General features: G+C 41.7%; 1 protein-coding gene across 3 annotated transcripts in view; it reads right to left on the bottom strand.

The window, feature by feature from the left end:
- BRF1 (BRF1, RNA polymerase III transcription initiation factor subunit) overlaps positions 1–20885 on the bottom strand; it is a 164703-nt gene that overhangs the window by 111801 nt on the left and 32017 nt on the right. For all 3 annotated transcript variants that reach the window (XM_021400928.1, XM_021400929.1, XM_021400930.1), the window contains one exon: positions 10630–10803. In XM_021400928.1, the coding sequence (XP_021256603.1) occupies positions 10630–10803 (174 nt within the window). The remainder of the gene's footprint in view (positions 1–10629; positions 10804–20885) is intronic.

Consider the following 20885-nt stretch of genomic DNA (forward strand, 5'->3'; position numbering starts at 1 on the left):
AGGACTGGAGCACTCTCTTGTTTCATCACTGAATGACTATGAGAAACAGCTGAGACAATGAAGTCATTGGTTAAAGGACTGAGGAATGAACATAGTAGCAACCAATACTTGAGTTTCTCTGCCACAGCAAGAGCCAAGAGTGTAAGCGGAAGAGAGAAGGCAAAAACTAATAAATATTATACTGAAAGTTTACAAAAATATTTTTCAGCTGAAGAAGTGTTATCTGAATAAGTGCTGAACGTAATTATTGGCAATGAACGGGGTACTCCAGATGTGATAAGAATGCAGTGATTTGGGAGCCCCTAAGAAACAACAGCACAGATGTAGCCCATCTGTTGCATTCCCTAGAAGACTGATCCTTTAAGGACCAGAAATTTTCATACAGAAAATTCAACTTAGATTCTGCAGAAGTTATTGGCACTCACATGGGAAACTGAAACCTTCAACTCCAGATACGCACGGAATAGAATGTTCTCTGATTCCGGGTACCAACTGAGACACTTCAGCTGAAAACTCCAGATGTTTCTTTAGAATTAGACTTCTTCAGTAATAACTTACAATTATTTCTCTCTTTTTTCCCTGGTTCCCTGAAGAAGGATGGTCCACTGGTAATTTCTATGGAAAATTGAAAAAAAGTACTCTCAACGCAGACCACTCAGCTCTTTTGCCCAAGAGGACAAGTCACAGAAAGAAAAAAGAAAAAAAAAAAAGAGCTTCTACAGCCTAACAACCTTTGGAGCTGAATAGGCAGAACTTCATTACTCTGAGGCCACAGCTTCATTAGGGAGAGAAATAAAAAGTGTGTTGCTAATGCAAGCTAGCTAGAAGGGGACAAAATCCTTGCAAAGCAAGGACACAGTGCTGCTTTCTCACAGAGCAGCAAGTTGAGGTAACCTCTCACGTTTTCTGCAGCCTAACCTGAATCACCTGCTCTTTGTTTATCCTACAATCGTGCCATACATTACATTACCTGAAATGGCAGTAACTACTTCGTTTCCCAGTGGAAACTGTAAGGCTAAAAGACTCTCTACAAGCACAATAAAAAGGTACAAGGACCAATTAAAGAATGGGGAAAAAAACAATCACAAGAACACACAAACCACCAAAAAGCCGCAGAAGTGATAAGGTGAGAAAATCCCCTGACAGTAAGACAGAGGCAATGTTAGCAGTGCAGTATTTTCATGTCACACTTATGTGTTTCAGTTAGGACACATCCACTCTGTCCTAATGCAGCCCCACGCTGCCGAATGCGCATTTCTACTGCATAATTTTCTCATCACATTAAAAAGATTATGGAACTTGTGAAATAAGTTAGATGCCATTCTTTGCCAGGTTTTGTTGGTTTTTTTTTTTTCCCCAGCCTATATAGCTAAGAGACTTTTCCCTTCTTTCAAAACTTGCTTTCCATCATTAGCAGTTCACGTGCAATAGCATAAAATGTATACACATTTGCAGTTCCTTCCTGCTTACCAATACAAAAGGAATCTTAAGAGAACTGATTTCTACTCCGTGTCTAGGCACAGGACTTTATTCTTGGCAGACAAGATGTTTCACCACTGAAGAAACAGTTATATATCTCCATTTAAAAGTACTGATTAGCAAATCTCATAGCACTTTACCAACAGACGCCGTCAAAACATTACTGAGACTACTGCTTTTCTCCTAAGTGGAAGGGTGTTGAAAACATAAGTGATTCACTTACAGCTGATCTAAAGAAAAGAGCTCCGCAATTTATGTTTTATTGTCAAATGTTTAAAGGATCAAATCTAAATAAAATACACAATACACAAACTTCAAAGCACACATTATCTTCAACATCTTATTTCCAATTAGCAAGTCAAAATAAAGAAGGCATGGGGAACATTTGGCTTCAAAAGCAGATCTCTGGAAGAAATCAAGATTTTGGTTGTTTCAGGTCTCATTTAAAACTCCTACTTTCCTCAAACTCAGCTGAAGTAGTATTTGCAGATAGCAAACACAGAAGTGTATTGGTCTCAATTCGGTGGATTTTATTTACTCTATTTGGCATTACCGATCTTAATTAAACTATTTAAGAATATGAAATTGTCTTCTAAGGCATCATTCTTACTGCATTAAAATGCAAATATAGAATCTTCAAAATGATTTGGATGGAAGAGAGCATTTAATTTTCTAAATGACTTCTGAAGTATTAAAATGCAAAAATCATTAGCAACGGCTACAACCAGGAATATATTTTTCAGTGAACGCAACAAAAGCATCAATAGTGATTGACTGGCTTTCCTGCCAGGGTTTCTTTAAACAAAGCATCAGGTAACTTTTATTTTTCTTTCAGAGAAGGGGAGGGCAGGGGCACAGAGAAGGAAGGGGAAGCGTCTCCTCCGCACCCCACCCCACAAGCAGCATATCCTCTGACAAAAGCAAGAATGTGCTATACAATGACCAGCCATACCACACTGCTTTTTATTTAGCTGGTGTTTGCAACATACGAGCTCCCATCGGGTTCAAAACATTACCCAGTTATAATGCTGTTTTTGCTGACATAAGCACCAAAATTCAGATGCAGAGAGAAATTTCTGAATTAAGCAGAAAGCCAACCTAATCATTTCCTCTTTTAAACAGCCTTTTAAGAAGATTATTAAATATTTATTTTCACAACCACACAAGGATAACTGAAGGTCAAAGACATCAGAGGTGTAATTCCGTTCCTTATCATCCCTTCTTTGTATTTGTTTCACTTGCAGGAGGCCCTCTGCCATCACATTTCCCTCCCCTCATTCATCACCCCGTCTATCGCTCAGGACTTCATTCACCTCCTTAGATCCCGTGTCTCTGCTGCTTTTTCAATGCCTCACCCCCAGTCCGTGCTGCTGGTATTTTAGGGCTGCCCCTCATATTTTCACCTCACTGCTGTCACTGCCTTCACAGCTTTCCTGCTCCCCACTCCTCTTTCTTTCCTCATTTCACCTCTATCACAGGAATGTCTCACCAACTCAAAAACTCCAAAATGGAGTTCCAAACTGGAACTCAATTACTAAGGCTGCAAAACATGCCATGAATTTAAACAGTCCGTTATTGCAAGCATAAGAAAAATCTGGCACAGATTCTTCTGCTGCAAGTATTTCTGTGTTACACAAGGCCCGACACGGTGAGAGCACGGGGCTGCCAAACAATGAGCACTTGTTCTACCTGCCCATAATGCGATTCAAGCCCACAGCGACAAAGGCTTGGGAGGACCTAATCCAGAAGTTTACAGAGCAACGCTTGTTCCTTCCAAAGAGGGACCGCAATGGTAGGTTTTCTCCCAGCACAGGCAGATGTGATGGGCAAGGGCAAAGGACCTCCAAAATTAAAACACAATAAGGCGCAAAAGCTCTACTGTAATTAAAAGCCATGCTTTCCAGAGTCACATCCATCAGTGTTATTTTGAGAAAGAACTGCTTGGAGAGAGACATGAAACACTTTGTTCTAACGCAAAAAAAGAAGTACTTCTGCAGTCAAATTTCAGAAGAGGATTATATTGACCTTCACTGTTCAAAATTTCACTTGAATGGGGAAAACAGAAACAGCAAAACTACAAGAAACCACCTAATCTGTAATCTTTATGGGCCATCTTGTGACCCCGCCCCCTCCCCAATCTCTGCAGAGGCTTTGTTTAAAGCTGCATTATGGAACTGCTGACAATCTCAGCCACCTGCCGGGTGCCAGAACCCACAGGGAAAAAAGTTGGTCACTAACACGCAGAAGCGGTGAGAATTTCGACACTGAATTTGATGGGGCAGAATCAGGTCTCCTCCACGCCAGCACCAGGGGTCAAATACTTCTCTTTCCCAAATTAGTAACAAGTTAATAAAAAAGCAGATTTTCAGAGTGTGCAGTTCTTAAACAAAAGATTAGCCTCAACACACACAGACAGGCAAAATTACAGTCCTCCTGCTTCTTTTGGATGATATATTTAGAAATCCTATTAGCTGGAGAGATCAACATTCTTATCTGAATTTCCAGGATGCTGTAACATGCAAAATTAGAGCAGCTCTCTTAAGTGGGTCAATTATCACCACTGCACTTACAGCAGCTTTTCCCCTCCCTCCCTGCAGCATCCGTAACGGGCATTTAGCACAAGCATTTAAACGGCAAGATGTTGACTTGACACACTCCACAATGTAAAGTTTCCCTTCTATATGATTTTCAAAATCTTAGAGGAACAAAGAAAGTCATCCAAGTACAGAATCTCCGCATTAAAATTATGGTCTGGAATGCCCCAATGACTTTCAGAGACAAGGCACTCTGCAGGATAATGCTATTCAGAAGCTGCACTCACTATTTTCCTGCCATATCCGAGTCATGCACAAGTGAGGTTTTTGGCTTTTTTTCTCCCAAGGGACAAGAGAAGAACCTGAAGGCCCTGTGCCCCTGGGGCAGAGCCATTCTACCAGACCGAAAGGCTTCAGGTCATTTTCTTCCTAAGAGGGAATTCCCATTAAAAGACACCGCAAGCCATCAGATACAAGTGGAACAACTCAAGTGTTATATGCAAGTACCTATCTTCATTCTAGATACTACAAAGACATCCGCATGGGACCGACAGGTACAAGACCTAAGGGAATCGCAGGCTCTTCTGTGAAGCTCTCGAGATCATTTTATGAATTCAGATTCACAGCAAACAAAACCAGAGAGAGAACAAGCCTGCATACTGTGTCAACGAGCACGTGGAAAGTTTGTCCGTCTTTCCCATCAGCGGGAAACATGAAACATCTCATTCCCTCAGCAATGCACTTGCATCTCCCTGTGTGGCAAAAAAGCGTGAAGCAGAACTGTCAAGTGAAAAATCTTATGAGTCTCCTTCACTACATGGAAAAGGAGACTGGATACGTTAGCTTCATGTCACAAGCCCAGCTGTGGAAATACAGCAGTCTCAGCCCTAGAGGAGAGAGTTGGAAAGGTTGGAACCCAGGGCAAAAGGGAGATACAGAAACTACATTTCTGTTAATGTTCCTGACTGTCTTCCTCCTTACATCTTTACCATTTCCTTCTGTGGTATCAAATAGGAATGAACTTACAAGCTAGGCACTACAAAATACATGAGCTCCTCAGAATAAGATGCAAGTAAAATGGGGTAACAATATCTGCAATGTATTTAAGGTCGCAGGTTTTCATGAATAGGGTGAAACTCTCCCAGCTGAAATCCAGACACACAAAAGCCTGCCGCTTTTTAAATTTCATTCTGAAGCAGACAAGGCTCTTCCAAGACTTCCAGTCCAAGCATCCTCTTTGGAAGTAAGACAGTGGTTTCTTTTATAACAAAATAATAATAATAATCTGGTGAAATGAAGCAATTTACTTTGGTAAATATTACATGCATTTTTAACTACACAATTTAAAACCAGTTTTCAATATCTTACGCCTTTGTCAAACTCAATATTTGAAAAAAAACACAATACATTTTGAATGCAACCATATTTAATTAAAAGGTCAGTGACTAAAAAGACAGTCAAAAGAGAAATATAAACCATTTTTATAAACTTCCCTAAGTAGAGCTCTAAAATTTTGTTGACTAAAGTCTAATTTCGAAAGTTAACTTTCTAATTGGGTACACTACAGCCTGCTGGCTCCAGGAAGTTTAGTAGAGGTCGAAAGATTGCTGGAGATCTAATTTTTCATTTCTATTAAAGAAGGAAGTCTTGCTCTTTTCCTTGCAAAGATAGACCTTGAAGTGTTAGTGGGGAAACAAAGAATGTATCCATCAAAGGCCCTCAACATGAGGCTGTACAGCTTCCCAAGATAGTATGGAAGCCAACAGAACCTGATACTGCTCCAAGGAAAATCAGCTGAACACCTCTTGCAAAGTCCAAAAAAGGAGAAAGGTTCACTGACTGGTGCCTAATCCAAGATTAAGGAGATCAATTCCTTACTCCATCTCAGATTTTCGGGGTGACTTTGAATGTGTCACTTAGCTTCCGTTCCACACTTGGAAAATGAAGATAAATACTCTCAACTTCCCTTACTGTGACATAAAAATAAACACATGAAATGGGGAGGCATTCAAAGAGCTTGGCAATAGAGTGCAAATACTGCAGACAAATAGGAAATAACGAAGTAGTGCCCCATTCAGAGAGGAGATGCCCGGGTTTTTTTCCCCAGATCTCTCTTGCCTGCTGGCATCCTGCTATGCCTCTGCGATCCTTCCTCAAACAAAAGGGAGGCTTGGGCTCAGAGGAAGCAGGGGAGGAAAAGCGCCTGACACTTTCTGACTCAATGCAAGTTTACACACAAGAAAGCAAGGCACCAAACTTTCTCCCCCTCACCTTCTGCTCCCAGCACTCACATCTAAGAGGTTGTTTTGCTTCAACATTTAGCAGGAAGGCTCCTCTACAAACAGCTCTGAGAAGAGGCCTCACTTGGCTGCCCTGCACTGACCTGGAGGAACACATCCCATTCCTCTGAGTACAAAATGCTGCTGAAGTCACCTGAAAAACGTGGACATCGAGCTGAGAAGGCTGCACCAGGGGGAAAAACCTGCCCTGAACTTGCCTCCATGGACAAACTCTGGGATATTGACACAAGATAGCTGGCAAGAGAACTTTGTGAGAACTCTTCTCATGTGGAAAAGCTTTTATTTACTAAGGTTTCATACAATAAGATTTGGTTTACAACTAAGGGAGCATTTTCCAAAGAGCTTCAGGGGGGAGGGGTTAAGGTGGTGGTAGTGAGGGAGATAAAAGACTTTTACTGTGTAAAATGTTACTGATAAAAAGCCCAGGTGGTAGCATTGGAAAGCACTAAAAACAAAACCGTGGACAGTCACACAGCTTCTATCGCAGCTGTGTATAGCAAAAAAGGACCACAAACAGAATGAAATGTTCCTTGATGAAAACAAACTGATACTGCACCTGGACAGCCCCCTCCAGCCCACATTGTTCCCAGTGACCCCGGGGCCTGCAGCCCAGCCCATAAGTCACCCACAGCCCGGCCTGGCGCTTCCCAGCTTCTCCCTCCCGGAAACGGCAGAGCCAGCTAAAGAGCCCTTTGTTTCCATTCAAACATATGTAGGGGTGGAAAAGCTGTTCAAAACATTAAAGAGAAACACCCAAGGACTGTTGCTATTCCAAGAAACGAATTACAAGCTGGAGGCTGCAGTGCCCTGAGCGCTTGTGGTGCCAGCTGTAGTCAGATGGCCTGGGGGTGCTCAGAGCTGCCCAGCCCCTGGGAGGCTCCCGGCTCGGACAGACCTGGTGGTTCAAAACCATCATCTCCTTCATACTGATGTTTTTTTGCATTACAGCTTTACTTCTAGCACTGAAAATACAGATAGGTTTTATGAAGAGAATAATAAATTAAAGTTTCTGTAGGTAGCTCATCAAAAGGGTGAAACCCCTCCCAAATACTGCTAATAGCTAGTAAGCCATCTTCCTTTAGCGCATTAACGCTGACAAGTAACATAAACAACGTAAATGAAAAGCTATGTCAAAGTTACTGCATTGTGGGTTTCTGTGTCAAATAAGATAATGAAAGCCATAAACTGGTGTAACATGAATTCGGGTTGCAGATAAAGGATTAAGCTTTCCAAAGAATTATAAATAAAAGATGCCGTTGAGATAATTTTTTTCTAAATCTGAAGTCTATAACTTAGAGGGAACTAAGCATTTAGCTGTATTACGTGAGCACTCTGCATTTTTGTATTAATTAAACAGCACACAGGAACCACTAAGAACTTATTGTTTTGCCATTTCAGGCTGAGGGTGCTCAAGCATAATTCAGAATGCAGCAGCAGACTTGGCTAGAATTTTCCTCACATTTTCTCAGAGGCTGGCTGGCGACACGTACGTTACGAAAAAAGAAGAATAAGCAGATATCCACGTAAGATAAATACATTCCATTCCCTCAAACCGAGCTCAGTGCAGACAATTAAATTCTGTTTTCCCTCTCCAAATGCTTCCCACTCCTTTCATTCTGACACTGCTAAGCACACACCACCATTTCTTGCCTCTTCAGCCCAACTACACCTAGCTGTACTTCCCGAGACCACATACACATTTTGCTCCCTCTACCATATTATTTTGTAAGAAATGTACTGTCTTCCACTTCAAAAACTAATCTGTTCCCATCTAATCTCTCCTGCCTCTATGACTCTCAAGTCACTCCACTGATTCATTTGGGCCTCCCAAAACCAAGGCATTATCTCTAAGTTTTGAAAACGTTGCTCTTTGCATCTGCTCCCATTTTATCTCTTTCCTCTAAAACACACACTCACTGAAGTATTGAATTTTCTTTTCCCCCCCAAATAATTTTTCCTTCTTCCAAGTAACTTCTTCATAAGAGTTCTACATCCAACACAACAACAACAAACATATAAAGATCTGTAAATCTCTTTAGCAGCGTTACATAAATCTTGAAGTGTTACAAATATTGTATATACTTCGTACACTGTATTTCTTCTCTTTCCATACCATCCTCTTACTCAATTCTACAGAAGACCAAGACCAATTGCAGGCTTAATACCCAGAACGTGCATCTTCATTGTCGCTAAACCATCTCATCACTGTGCTATTCTTTACACCTGCTCTTGGTCTCTCTGGATTCAAAGGTTTCGGGATCAATTCTGCCCCTATAGAACATTTGTACATTGCCAGATCTATGCTGAAAATAAATACAACACACTGATAGTGATCGCTGTAATTAATCTATAGAGACTTGAACACATTTTAATTTCAAAGGTAAGCAACACGCACCTCTCTCTCAGGTTTTCAAATTTCTAATGGAAGCGTAAGAAATCAGAAAAGCAATTTACAATTCAATGTTTAGAATCTCTAATTTGAGGTTTGATTTTTAAACTACACTGGTATTAAGTGCATAAAAACAAAAACAAGAAAAATAAACCAGCAGAACACAGGAAGAGCCAGAACTCACTCTCCTGAAGTAATACACTTAAATTCTTTATAACAGTTACAAAATGAAGTTTCTGATTTTTAAAAAATAAGCTTCAACAGAATTGAGCCATACAGTCATGTGTTACCACATCTTGAATCCCAGGTGGCACAGTAACCATGCACATGGAGATGGAGTTCTTTGTGACATTAATACAGAAAGACAGAGACTATCTATGCAGTCTCCTTCATACCATGCTTCCAGCATTTCATATGTAAGATAAGGCACAGGAAATGATCTCCATTTAACGAAAAAGGTGGAAAAATTAATTCAGGTATTTATGAAGCGTCAACCAGACCAGTACGTCTTGCACATAACTGAGATAGATGCTGATGTACTTTAAAGGATATGTCAAACAGGCAAAGAATTCTTGTTAGAAGAGTAAGCCACACTTAAATCACTCAAAACAGCTCATACTGCTTCAAATGCTTTTTTTTTTTCCTCCCCATCACTATCAGTGGGGAAAAATGGACTTGCATATTAAGGCTAAGCTTTGTTTAACAGTATCGGATAATGACTATAAATAAATTGCTTTTAAAATTTGACATGGGCATAAAAAAAATATTGGCAGTTTGCAATTCAATGCTGTCTTTATGGTAACTCTAGACTTATACCATTCAAAGTTTGCACAAAGACTTTACATTAGAAAAGACTAATGTAATAAGTCTTCCTTTAAATTTTGTGGTATCTGTGAAAATTTAAGAAATACAATAATATGTATGTAATATGTAATGACCACAACGTTATCAGAAAGCAGTAACTTTAAAATACTGAATGCAGTTCCCAAAAGTAAAAAATCTCAGATATTAAAAGAAAACCTAAGCTCTTCAACTGATAAAAGAAATGTAGCAATGCAAACAATACGAGGGGAAGAAAACGTCAAATAGAAAACTGATGGTATACGCAAACTGCTTCAAAGCAGAAAAGGACAGCTAAAAAATACAGAAGTAATTGCTTGTATTCTTTTGAGTTTGTGCTACTAATCTCCCAATTCCAGCAACTGCAACATAACATTTTAAAAAGCATATTTAAAACAAATACATTTGGATACCTATCAATATTTAGAGGTTACGAACGTTTTAAAGATGTAAAAACAAAAATAGGAATGTCTAGAGCAAGTAGCACTCACTTGCAACTCTAACCTGCGCGCCGTTCCATCTCCAGCTATGGATTTCCCAGATGATCTTTAAGTAAATTTCCTAGTTTATCAAATGCATTTTCCCCCAAAACTCAAACAGTAGTGATATTGTCCTTCCCACAAGCATTAAAAGAAGGAAATTCAAGTATTTCAATGGAAAATCCAGAGGAATTGAGATCTGTATTTTAATGCTGGAAGTGCAAGAGGCAAACAAATAAACAATCCCAAGGAAAGCACAGGAAAAGAACAGTTACACTAGAAGAAAATTTTGAGAAACAAGAAGTTATTGAGGGTACACAGAAATTTGTGGATCCATGAAAACACTAGTAAGTATTGTATATTTAGAATGGGAAAACTTTTAGCTGAACCACAGGAAAAAAATCCCACTCACTTCATTATAACAGCAACAACATTAGGTTCTAAACACTTACCTCTTCAAATTTAGAAAAAAAAGTCCTAGTTGGAACAGCTAGCTTGCCAAAATATGGTTTTTATTGTTCAACAGTGAACGTTTTCTCCTCCCACATAGGCGTTTTATGTAGGTTACCAAGCGATAACTTTCATACTGCACAATTGTGAAAGGATACGAGGAGTTCCTTCTGTCCTGCACACCAGGTAGAGACACGCAGCAATTACATGGGTCATCTTTCTGCCCCGGGTTAGGTGCTTGCTCACGGCCATCTTGAAAAAATTGAAGGCAGTATCCAGACAATGTTGGTTGAGTTGAAGCTGGTTTCCTAAGTGGTGAATCTGACGTTTTCCTAGAAAAATTAATAAGGAAAAATTTTTTAACAACTTCATAGCTAATGTACTTTTTCAGGGTGGAGGGATTTGAAGATAAAACCAAGAGAGTGGATTTTGGATTTCATCTCTGTGTTAAATACAGAAATTAGAACACAGCAATTGCTCAAGTTCCTGGGAGCAGTATCATCCTTAGGACAAAAAAAAAAATGCCTCATTTTGGACTCCTATAACTAAAATGTGTGTCATCAGTGAGCCCTGGAAAATGAAAGCTGCGAAGATCCTCCAAGAGAGGATTCAAAACATAGCTGAGACTTTTCAGATAAAAGATTAGGCACCCCTCCCCAGACATAGTTTTAAAGTTAGCACTATAGAGATGAGCTTCTGAAACCTTCAGATCACTGCACGTTTGACATTAATGTACAAACAAATGAGACATTTTGCGGCATCCCTCCAAGGACTGATGAAGTTTGTAGTTCCTCTGACCACAGCCTGAGCCTGTAAGGGAAGGAGCTGCCCTGAGAGCTTGTCTGTGATCACAGTGATAGGGAGGCACTTCCTTCCTCTGAACACTTTCACAGCAGAGCCTTCATTTAAGGCTTGGCTGCCAGAGTGCGGAGATTCATTTGCGGCTTCAGGAAAACAAATGTGCCTTCACCCTTAAACAAAATAATGAAAGAAAAAAGTGCTTCAGATGATTCATAGCAGGAAGTGGTATGGTTGCTAAGACAGATGTGGAAGGCAAAGTCTCGTCCATTCTCACAGCTCCAGCTACGGAAAAGTACGTCGAAAAGACAGCTTAAGAAAGAGATGGGGGAAGTCACAAGGAAAACAGTACCGAAGTTCCTCAGCATTAGGGGTCAGACAGCACATCAAGAGAAATTCTTTAATTCAATGTGTTGGACAGATGTTTCCAGCACGTGTAAGTACAGGAAACACTCATCTGCTCCTTTCAGAGCTGTTACAAGCAGCTTTGCTGAAGCTGGCACAAAGCTGGCCCTGTGCCTCTGCCACCTTTACTATGGAGAATGACTGCACGATGCTTACCCAAGTTACACCCGCAAACACCACACTTCTTAATTTTATGCAAATTCCTACATAATCACCACTAATAACTCAGTGAAACGTTTAACCTCTGAACAACCTTCTGCCAAAGCGCTGTTTCAATTTGGCTTTAATAAAAAGCAACTCCAGAAACCCAATCAGGGTCAGTAAAACTCCAGATAAACAGAATCTACAAGAAAGCCACAGCTTCTGCCCTCAGCATGCACAGCAATTAATGCAATCATCAATAGATCTCCTCTAAGTTACTTTGAGCAACCAAGTATAACCTATTTGGATGAAGAAGTAATGTCAGGAAGGGTACGTCACCTTCCACAGGAGGCACCGGCACGGTAAGCTACTCAAGAGTAATCCAAAGCCCATCAAGTGAGTAGTTTTTCCACTAACATCAGCACACACTGAACCAGGGCTCTGATGTCATAGCATCAAAAAAAAAAAAAAACCAAACAAAAAAAAACCAGCATGTTCTCAAAATTTAGATCTTATCCATCTCTCCATCTCTCTCCTCTGAGCTTTATTTTGTATTCTACATTCCACACTCTGAACTGGTGCAGCCTCACCTCAATCACTGCAAGCAGGTTTGGGCACCACAGTATTAGAAGGATGTAAAGCTACTAAGACAGTGTCCAAAGGAGGGCTACAAAGATGGGGAAGGGTCCGGAGAGCAAGATGTATTGGAGTGGCTGAGGTGCTTGGGTTTGTTCAGCCCAGAGCCAGAGGAGACTGAGGAGAGGCCTTGTGGCCTGCAAGGGCCGGCTACATTGCAGCACACGTGGCAAACATAGAACATTTCTGACTTGCAGAGCAATAAAGCAGATTTTGCTGCTTTCCTTGTTACCAGTGCCCACACCTGAAGTCAGTTCTGCTCTGGTCTCTAGCAGAGAATTCAGCTCTCCAAGATTATTTTTCAAGGACAATCACGCTGGATCCACCTAGTCCAGGACTCTGGGACAGGAGAAGAGATGGGCATCAGAGGAGGATCTACCATAAGCAACCCACTACCCGATGGAGCAAGAAGCACAGGCTCCTGGGAGAGGCAAAGAGAAACTGCCCTGTAGTTTGTGACCCAAGGATTCTGTTAGAGCTCTTATACCAAAAGAAGTGCCTTTCACTGGAGGCATTCTCCTTTCGGGTCACAGTTTGTGAGGCACTGTGGCCAAGATGAAAACACAAAGAACTGTCATCTGTAGAGATTTTATGCACTATATGCAGATGTACAACCATTTAAAAATAAATGAATAAAGAGACACATGCCACTGTGCCTCTCTCTGGCTTCAGGGAGATCCAAACTGGCAACAAGAGTAAATTATTCCTTCCAATTCAATGTCTTTAAAGTCACAAAGGCAACTGATAACAAGAAAATTGCAGAAGCTTCAAAAGTAAAATGTGGACAACGCTTGAGTAAAGCTTTCATAAAAACATAAAAGCAGGAGCTCCTATGCAAATGATGAGCCACTTGCACTCCTGAAGGTTTCTTGGGCTAATGGTTGAACCGGTACGCAGGGCCAGCTCCACAACGGTATGCTCCACAAGGGAGTCGGCCCAACATACTGCAGTCACCGAGCAAGAAATGAGGAGCAAGTTTGCCACGTCACCACTGGAGCAGCAGCAGTTGATGCAGCCCTGGGCACACACCAGAGTAAAATCCAGATGAGCTGGAGACACAGAGCATGAAAAGGACGAGCATCTACAAGGCTTCCTCTCCAGCACTCCGCTGGCCTGTCCCCAGTACACAGCATTCCTTCTCCCAGGAACGCCGTTCTCACACAGGGAGAGCTCCACACCTTGCAAGGTACTCCAGAAACAAAGAACATACCAGAAGAGGAAAGAACAACATTGAAAAAGATGTTTGAAATTAATGTTTTTGCACAGGCAATCTTTCCCACTAGCTGGTCCCATCTCCAAGCTATCATTAATATTCTCTAAGTAGTTAACCTTCTCCTAATTTCAAATGTTGAAGTATAATTCATCATAATCCATCCTAAGTAAATAGTATGCTTGTTTGAGTAATACAGGTTTTTTAGCTGAGCTTTTCATGCAGCATCAATATTTTAAATGCAATTACTTTAGGAGTGGCCAGTTATTGTCTACTGACAAACACCAAAGAGATCAGAGAGCCCAGAATGCTACTCATCCACTTAGGAAATGTTATTTCATTAAGTGTTTTACTCGACCTTCAGCAGACCAGTGAACGCTTTAACGCTGTGTGCGGGTTGCTCCTGAAGCTGCTCTGCAGTATTACGGCAGTCACACAGTTTAGGCAAAAATAAGACAACCGTGATAGTGCCACTGATCCCTAAATGAACAACATAAAGCAGAACAAGAATTGTCTCTGAAGCAATGTGTATCTCCATGACTAACCTGGTTTTGTCCTTTTCTGTTACAGGAGAGGGAGAAGGTACTATTTATAGCATCATCGAAGATAAATATTTACATGCTGTAACCAGTCTCCTATTTACCAAGGAAAGATCAAAAGATACGTTGCGTTTTTTTCCTCCCCCTTAATTTTACGTGACAACAAACTTCTATTTTGCTGCTACCTTATGCAACAGAAAACAAAAATACAAAAAAACCCACCCACACCTGGAAAAGTTAACATTATCAGTTGTTCTGGACTTCCACACAGGGAACACAAGATACACGCATCCAGGCCGGGGACTCCCAGTACAAGAAAGACGCAGAGCTCTTGGAACGGGTCCAGAGGAGGGCCACCAAGATGATCAGAGGGCTGGAGCACCTCTCCTATGAAGAAAGGTTGAGGGAACTGGGCTGGTTTAGCTTGGAGAAGAGAAGGGTCCAGGGAGGACTCCCAATACTTGAAAGGAGTGTATAAACAGGAGGGGGTATGACTGCTTACATGGGTGGATAGGGATAGGACAAGGGGGAATGGTTTTAAACTAAGACAGGTGAGATTAAGGAGGAAGTTTTTCACTCAGAGGGTGGTGACGCACTGGAACAGGTTGCCCAAGGAGGTTGTGGATGCCCCATCCCTGGAGGCATTCAAGGCCAGGCTGGATGTGGCTCTGGACAGAGCACTCGTAACAATCTGCACCAGCAGAGATGACCCACTGCCACCACTGCTGAACTGCACCACCCATCACCTCACTGTGCTCACATCCACTGTTTGGTCTCCAGAAATATTCAGCAAGCACTGATGAATGCCAACTGATGAAATGTTTTCTGCTTGGAGGAATTCAATGATACATCTTTGCTCCATACGCACTTCTAGGTCAGATGCCATTTTGTCAGACTGCCCCTCTGCTGCCATCTGTCACACAGCAGCAAAATGGAATGGAATGTTGGTGGGAAGGTTCATCCTCTACTGCCATACCACCAATATCTGCCTCTGATGTCACGGACCAACATTATAAAATAGGATGCATTACTTTTGGAGCAGCCCTCATACTTCATAGTCTGATTCCTCCACAGATACAAGAAGCATTTCCATCCAAAAGGTAACTGCCAAGAAAAGGCAAGAATCAGTTGGATGGTTATTGCCTCAGTACTGCAGAACCGAGCTGTTGTACAGTGTCCCCATCACAGTCAGACAACAATCAAAAGCATACTGATCTGTGATTTCCAGTCTTTTCTGCCAATCCCACTGATCTGACATTTCTACAGCTGAAAAATATGCATTTTATTTAACTATAAATACAGCAATTTACTCTGTTGGCATCTGAAGAGCAGATGTTCGCACTTAAGAGAAATTAGGGCTAAGGAAATAATTGATCAATATAAATTCTCTATCCAATGCTCCAGTTACCATCAACAAAGAAAAATACAAACGGAGACCAGATACCCATCCATATCATCAGCCCCCAACAAGTAATTCCCTTCAGCAAACCTACAATACCGCACCATGTCCACCAGACCTGGAATGTACTTCTGCTACCACTGTTCCGTGTTAGCTGGGTGGCATTTTCTTACCTTCTATTTCTTGTTCCTCCCCTGATTGTCTCTACAGCTTACTCTAGACTACCAGCATGGCTTCAATCAGCCCTAAATGCTGGCTGATGCCCATTCTGCTGGTCTGACCATATGGTCCCAGTGTGCAGCTAGCTGCTCCAGCTACCCACAAGAATGCATCAAGCCTTGTGGTCTCAGCCAAAACAGTAGGAATATCCAACACTGCAACACAATTTATTACCAATCTGTTCAACCCAGTGTACACCAGATTACACTGCAGCGTTACAAACTCATCAAATGAATTGAACTGCTCTAGTGGATGGAAAAGAATTGACAGGCCTTTAAACCACATCATGCTCCGGATCATAAAACAAAATACAACTTCCTGACTTTCTCATCCATTTTATCCAGTAGAATGATTTAAAAAAAGAAGTTTGAGGGGACCCCATCAGGCACCTCTCTCGTGTTATCAGCAGCATGCAATATTGGTCGCTTTTCTTGGGTCTTACAGGAAAGAAATATTTTCCTTTAAAGAGAGAAGGAAGAAAAAGCCTAGAAACAACAGAAATACCGGGCAGCTGCCATTCCTTTCTCTAAGGCAAATCACACCATTGGGCAGGGTGGGGAATACAAAAAGGAAAGGACAAGAGATAAAAAGAAGCTTGCATTTCTGTGAGGATCAAACAAAATCAAATTCCCAGGCCACCAAGTAGTAAAGTTTATCACACTCCTGAATCAGCATCTAGAAAACAAAAGCCCTTTTCTGTTTTTAGGTCCAAGCCCACTAAAAAAGTGCTTATATCCATTTAACTCTCAGCATGCTGGAACACAATCATCTTCTCAGCAGATGACAACCTCAACACTTTGGGCTGGCGGGGAAGACTTAACAAGTTCAGACAGGACAGCTGAATTCTGCTAAGCGTTTGTTTCAGAAGATTTCCATTCTTTGGACTGAGAAAACTGTTGCTATTACCAAATAGCGAAATACAGAAGCCAGCCATCACTGCCACAAAAATAAATGTGAAGGAAAACCTGGTAATATTAAACGCTTACACAAGAGAAGGCTGATAGCAAAACTGCAGCTTATGTTCTTCAGAAAAAAGGGGCAAAAATCAGATCCATCCTTTACAAGCAATTTTCTTTCTTTTACGATCTCGTTACTACAGAAACATCTTGTTCTTTTCCGCTATTCAAGAGGGATCGTACCTTTTTTTGGATCCCTTAAAAGTCAGTAATGTCAAGTAGCTGCAGCTACATATTACTCTCATCTGGCTTCTGCCCGCTTGTCTGCAGCCCTTCCCATAGACTGACAGAGACTAATGCAGCTATTTCCAAGTAGTACTTTTTTCAGCAAGAAGCATAAGTTTCCAGGGAAATAACAGGCAGTACACAGCCAGAGCTTAAATGAATTGTTATTACAATACTAAACTGCATCAACAAAATCAAGGCATACAGATTTCCTCCCCTTCTGCAATTTGCTCCAGGGGCTCTGGAAACTAACGGTACCTGAATTGGGCAATGGAGTCACGTTAACTGTGCTAATCCTTTTCTGCAGAAGGGATTGTTATGGTAACAAACACTAGATTCTATTAAAAGAAATGTTTTGGGTGATTTTTGCTGGAGTATTCATTTCCAGAAGCTGAATTACTGCAGCGACTGAATTTTATGTGCAGATTTTATTCTGCATTTGGGTTTAACTCCTTTTATTTTCTTGCTTTGATAAAGCTCGCTAAAGAACTCCCTAGAAAGGGAATAAGAACAGTTCTTATGTGTGGGCATCCCTGCGTGCTTTGTCATATCTTTCAATTTCTCTAAGTCCCAGCTCAAGCCTGAATGAATTTCCTGCTCTTTGCTCCATGCCAGGCTTCTATGCTATTTGTATTATAAATAAGTCAAACAAACAAAGCCACGACAGGGAAAGCACAGCATCATCAGTAACATTTACGAAGGCTGCTCCCAGAAGCCTAATCAAGAGGAGGGTCCCATGATCAAAGACAAGAAAAACATTTAAAGACCAAACAATGCAGAAGGGAAAAGAGGAAACCACAGTGATGACTGCAGCGCTCGCACAGAGCATTTCCAGTATTGGAAACAGCCAATGAGCAGCAGAAGCAGCAGCACAGCAGGGCACTGCAGCAGCACTGACCAAGCACGCTATCAACTCTAATTTTATTAAGGATAGCTAAGAGTTATTCCCAGTAACGCCTAACTGCCCATAAGGAAAGTGATTTAACATGGTGGCTGGACTGATGCCACCACTTTCTCTTCTTATGGCCAGAACCAGACCACCTCCATGCAGAGACCTGTGCTCAGTGTCCCCGCCTGCTGACAACCAAACGCATCCCTCTGGCCTCCCACGAGAGCACCTCAACCACCAGGCAGAGCTCCCCATCCATCCCAGTAAAGTCCTTTCACCGTGCCTCAAATGTTCATGCATTCAGCTACAGAGAACCAGCAGGCACCATTAAGGTTAATGGCTTAAAAATTCAGACAGTGGTCACTGCCTCAATCCTTTCTTAATATTTGATACTACGCTATTTCTCTTTCACACACAAAATCTGCTGTCAACATCTTTTCCCAGCACTTATCAGTACTTCTTTAAGCATTCATTCCCTCCAAACTGGCCCTTGTATTCCATCAGTGCCAAAACAGGCCTGCAAAGCACCCATGTAACTTCCCCCACCCTCCTCCTCAACCCTTTTTTCCATTCCTTGATTATATGATATCACTCCCACATGGACAGACTCTTTTCATACGCAGCAACCAGCCATTTGAATTAATTTGCCTTACAATTCTGAAAAACTTGGCATCACGAGTGGTTCCTCCAATTTTTTGCATTTAGTTCCCGGGATCCTGCTTCTCTTGCAGGTGGTGCTGCTGTCCTTTCATTCCCATTATCCATGTATCCACTACTCCGGGTTCAACAACTAGAAGCTGAAGCCATACAGTTTAACCACGGGCTGTACCTAACCTATTGGCATCTCTCCCCATCATCTTTAGACAGCAGCTTGCTCGCTTCTTATCCTTGTTTGTTGTTTGGGGTTTTTTTAATAAGGTTAAAGAACTTCTTGCTAAAAAAGTCCTTCGCTTCTGCTATCAAAAGCTGGAAAACCACACTCAGTGCAGACATTAAAACACCCCAAAGCAACGGCTGATTCTCTGACATCTGAAGGCATCATGACTGTTTAAAGTCAAGCCAAAGCCCAAGCTATTGCTGCAGGCAGTGCTTCCCCCCTCCAGCACTACATTTTTACAGCCACGTGCCGATAAGAGATCGGGGAACCCACCCTGCTGCCAGTCGGCCTGACCAAAAGTTCAGTTCTCATTTGGAGTAGCTCCCCTGTAACTCAACAAGCACCTCCCAGCGCCAGCAGAACGTGGCTGAGGCGAGGAGAACTGCTGTCAGCAGCAGCCTACACGTGGATCGACTTAAAGCAATGCGAGTCTGCAGCCTAAATGGGTCAAAGAGAAAAGTACACATGATACCTACGCTTCCTCCAATTCCTCTGCTACCGCTCCCAGCCCTCGCTGCTCCTCTGATGCAATGTGCTTACATAAAGTCTGACTTAGCACAGCTTACATACATGCTCACGTGTTCATTTAGTTGTTTGTTCACTGAAACACTTCAGGTAGTTTCAGATTAATTTTGGCAAGAAGGGATTTTTTTTAATTCCAGAAGTTTTGTCAACTTAATTTTTTTTTTTACTCACGTACAATGTGCATCTGTTTCAAAGCTGAAACAGCTGGAAGGAAGGCAGAACCACCAGCAAGAACTGAGAGCACACGCATGGTTAGCACAGGATAGCCTTCGCTACCTGACATTAAAGGAATCGGAAAGAAACATGTAAGATACCACAAGCCTTTAGGTAATAGTTGCTACTGCACGTGCAGCTTTCTTTCTGATGGCACCACCAGTTTGGCTGTGCTTTAAGTTTCCTCTGTTTTGTTTGGACAGTGATTTTTTTTTTAATTACATTTTACATGACAGTTTCTCTATACCTATATGCACGTAAAGCTTTTTTCCCCCTACACTTATCAATTACCAATTGTTACTCCTGTCACAACAAGAAATGAAATATTCCTGCTGTCACACAGCATTACTGCTGATCCAAGCTGTACCTTCAGCCATCCAAAATCATGTCTACATCACTGCAAGAAAAAAAAATGCACATGACATAATCTGACAGTTTGGGAACTATATACATATATATTTAACATTTTAAAAGATAGTAATTCTAGCACTATCACAGAGATCAGAAGTTATTTCACACCTCCAAAGCAAAAAGCATTTAACTAAGATGCAACTCTGATCAGCCTACGAGCCAGAATAATTCAAGAATATAGAGCCACGTGACAAAAAAAATAATCCATTGCCTGCTGGTAAAAGTTGTCAAAATCTTTAAAACAAAACAAAAATGAAGACTGAACACAAAAGATTCACTGCTGCAACAGAAAACTTTACAGATGCAAACAGCACATAAATCAGAGCAATGTTATCTGCTTGCTGACAGCGAGTTCTAGCTCCTTCCCTGCGGATCAGAGCTTTTGCAAGGCAAAGTAGAGTGAAAGCTGGCAGGAGCCATTTTTCAGAGTCCCACAGACAGCAGGGGAGCAGGCAGCAGCCCCGGTGACCGCATGGCTCTGCTTGGCAGGAGGAGGCCAAGCCGGAGGTGTCCCCGGCCACAACTGCAGCTGAGCGAGGCCAAGGAGACAGAGACAAGAGCAGAAGTAATTGAGTTACCAACACCGCACTGCAGTGACTGCTCGCTGAAGTCATACATACTAAGATTGCTTAAAAAAATGTAATCTTTCCATTTAATCCACCTTCTCGGCTATAAAAGCCAGCCCAGCCCTTCCCTTTTCCTGCCAAAAGGCTCCTGTGCATCTCTGTGAACCTTCTCTTCCTTCCTCGTCCACCTTTTAGTACTTATCTTGTATCACATGCCTGAGAATTTAGTTGTCCTCAGACACGTGCAGAACAATTACCACCTAGAGCTCAGCCCCTCTTCTCTGCACGCCAGCAGTGAGCGGGGAATTATTCCCACTCTCCATCATCCAACTGCGTAGGCAGGAATGACCTCACTGACAGAGACTGATACCTCTCTGCTATCAACCTGCTGCTTCAGGATTGAAA

The sequence above is a fragment of the Numida meleagris genome, chromosome 6 (genome assembly GCF_002078875.1).
Source record: "Numida meleagris isolate 19003 breed g44 Domestic line chromosome 6, NumMel1.0, whole genome shotgun sequence".
NCBI lineage: Eukaryota > Metazoa > Chordata > Aves > Galliformes > Numididae > Numida > Numida meleagris.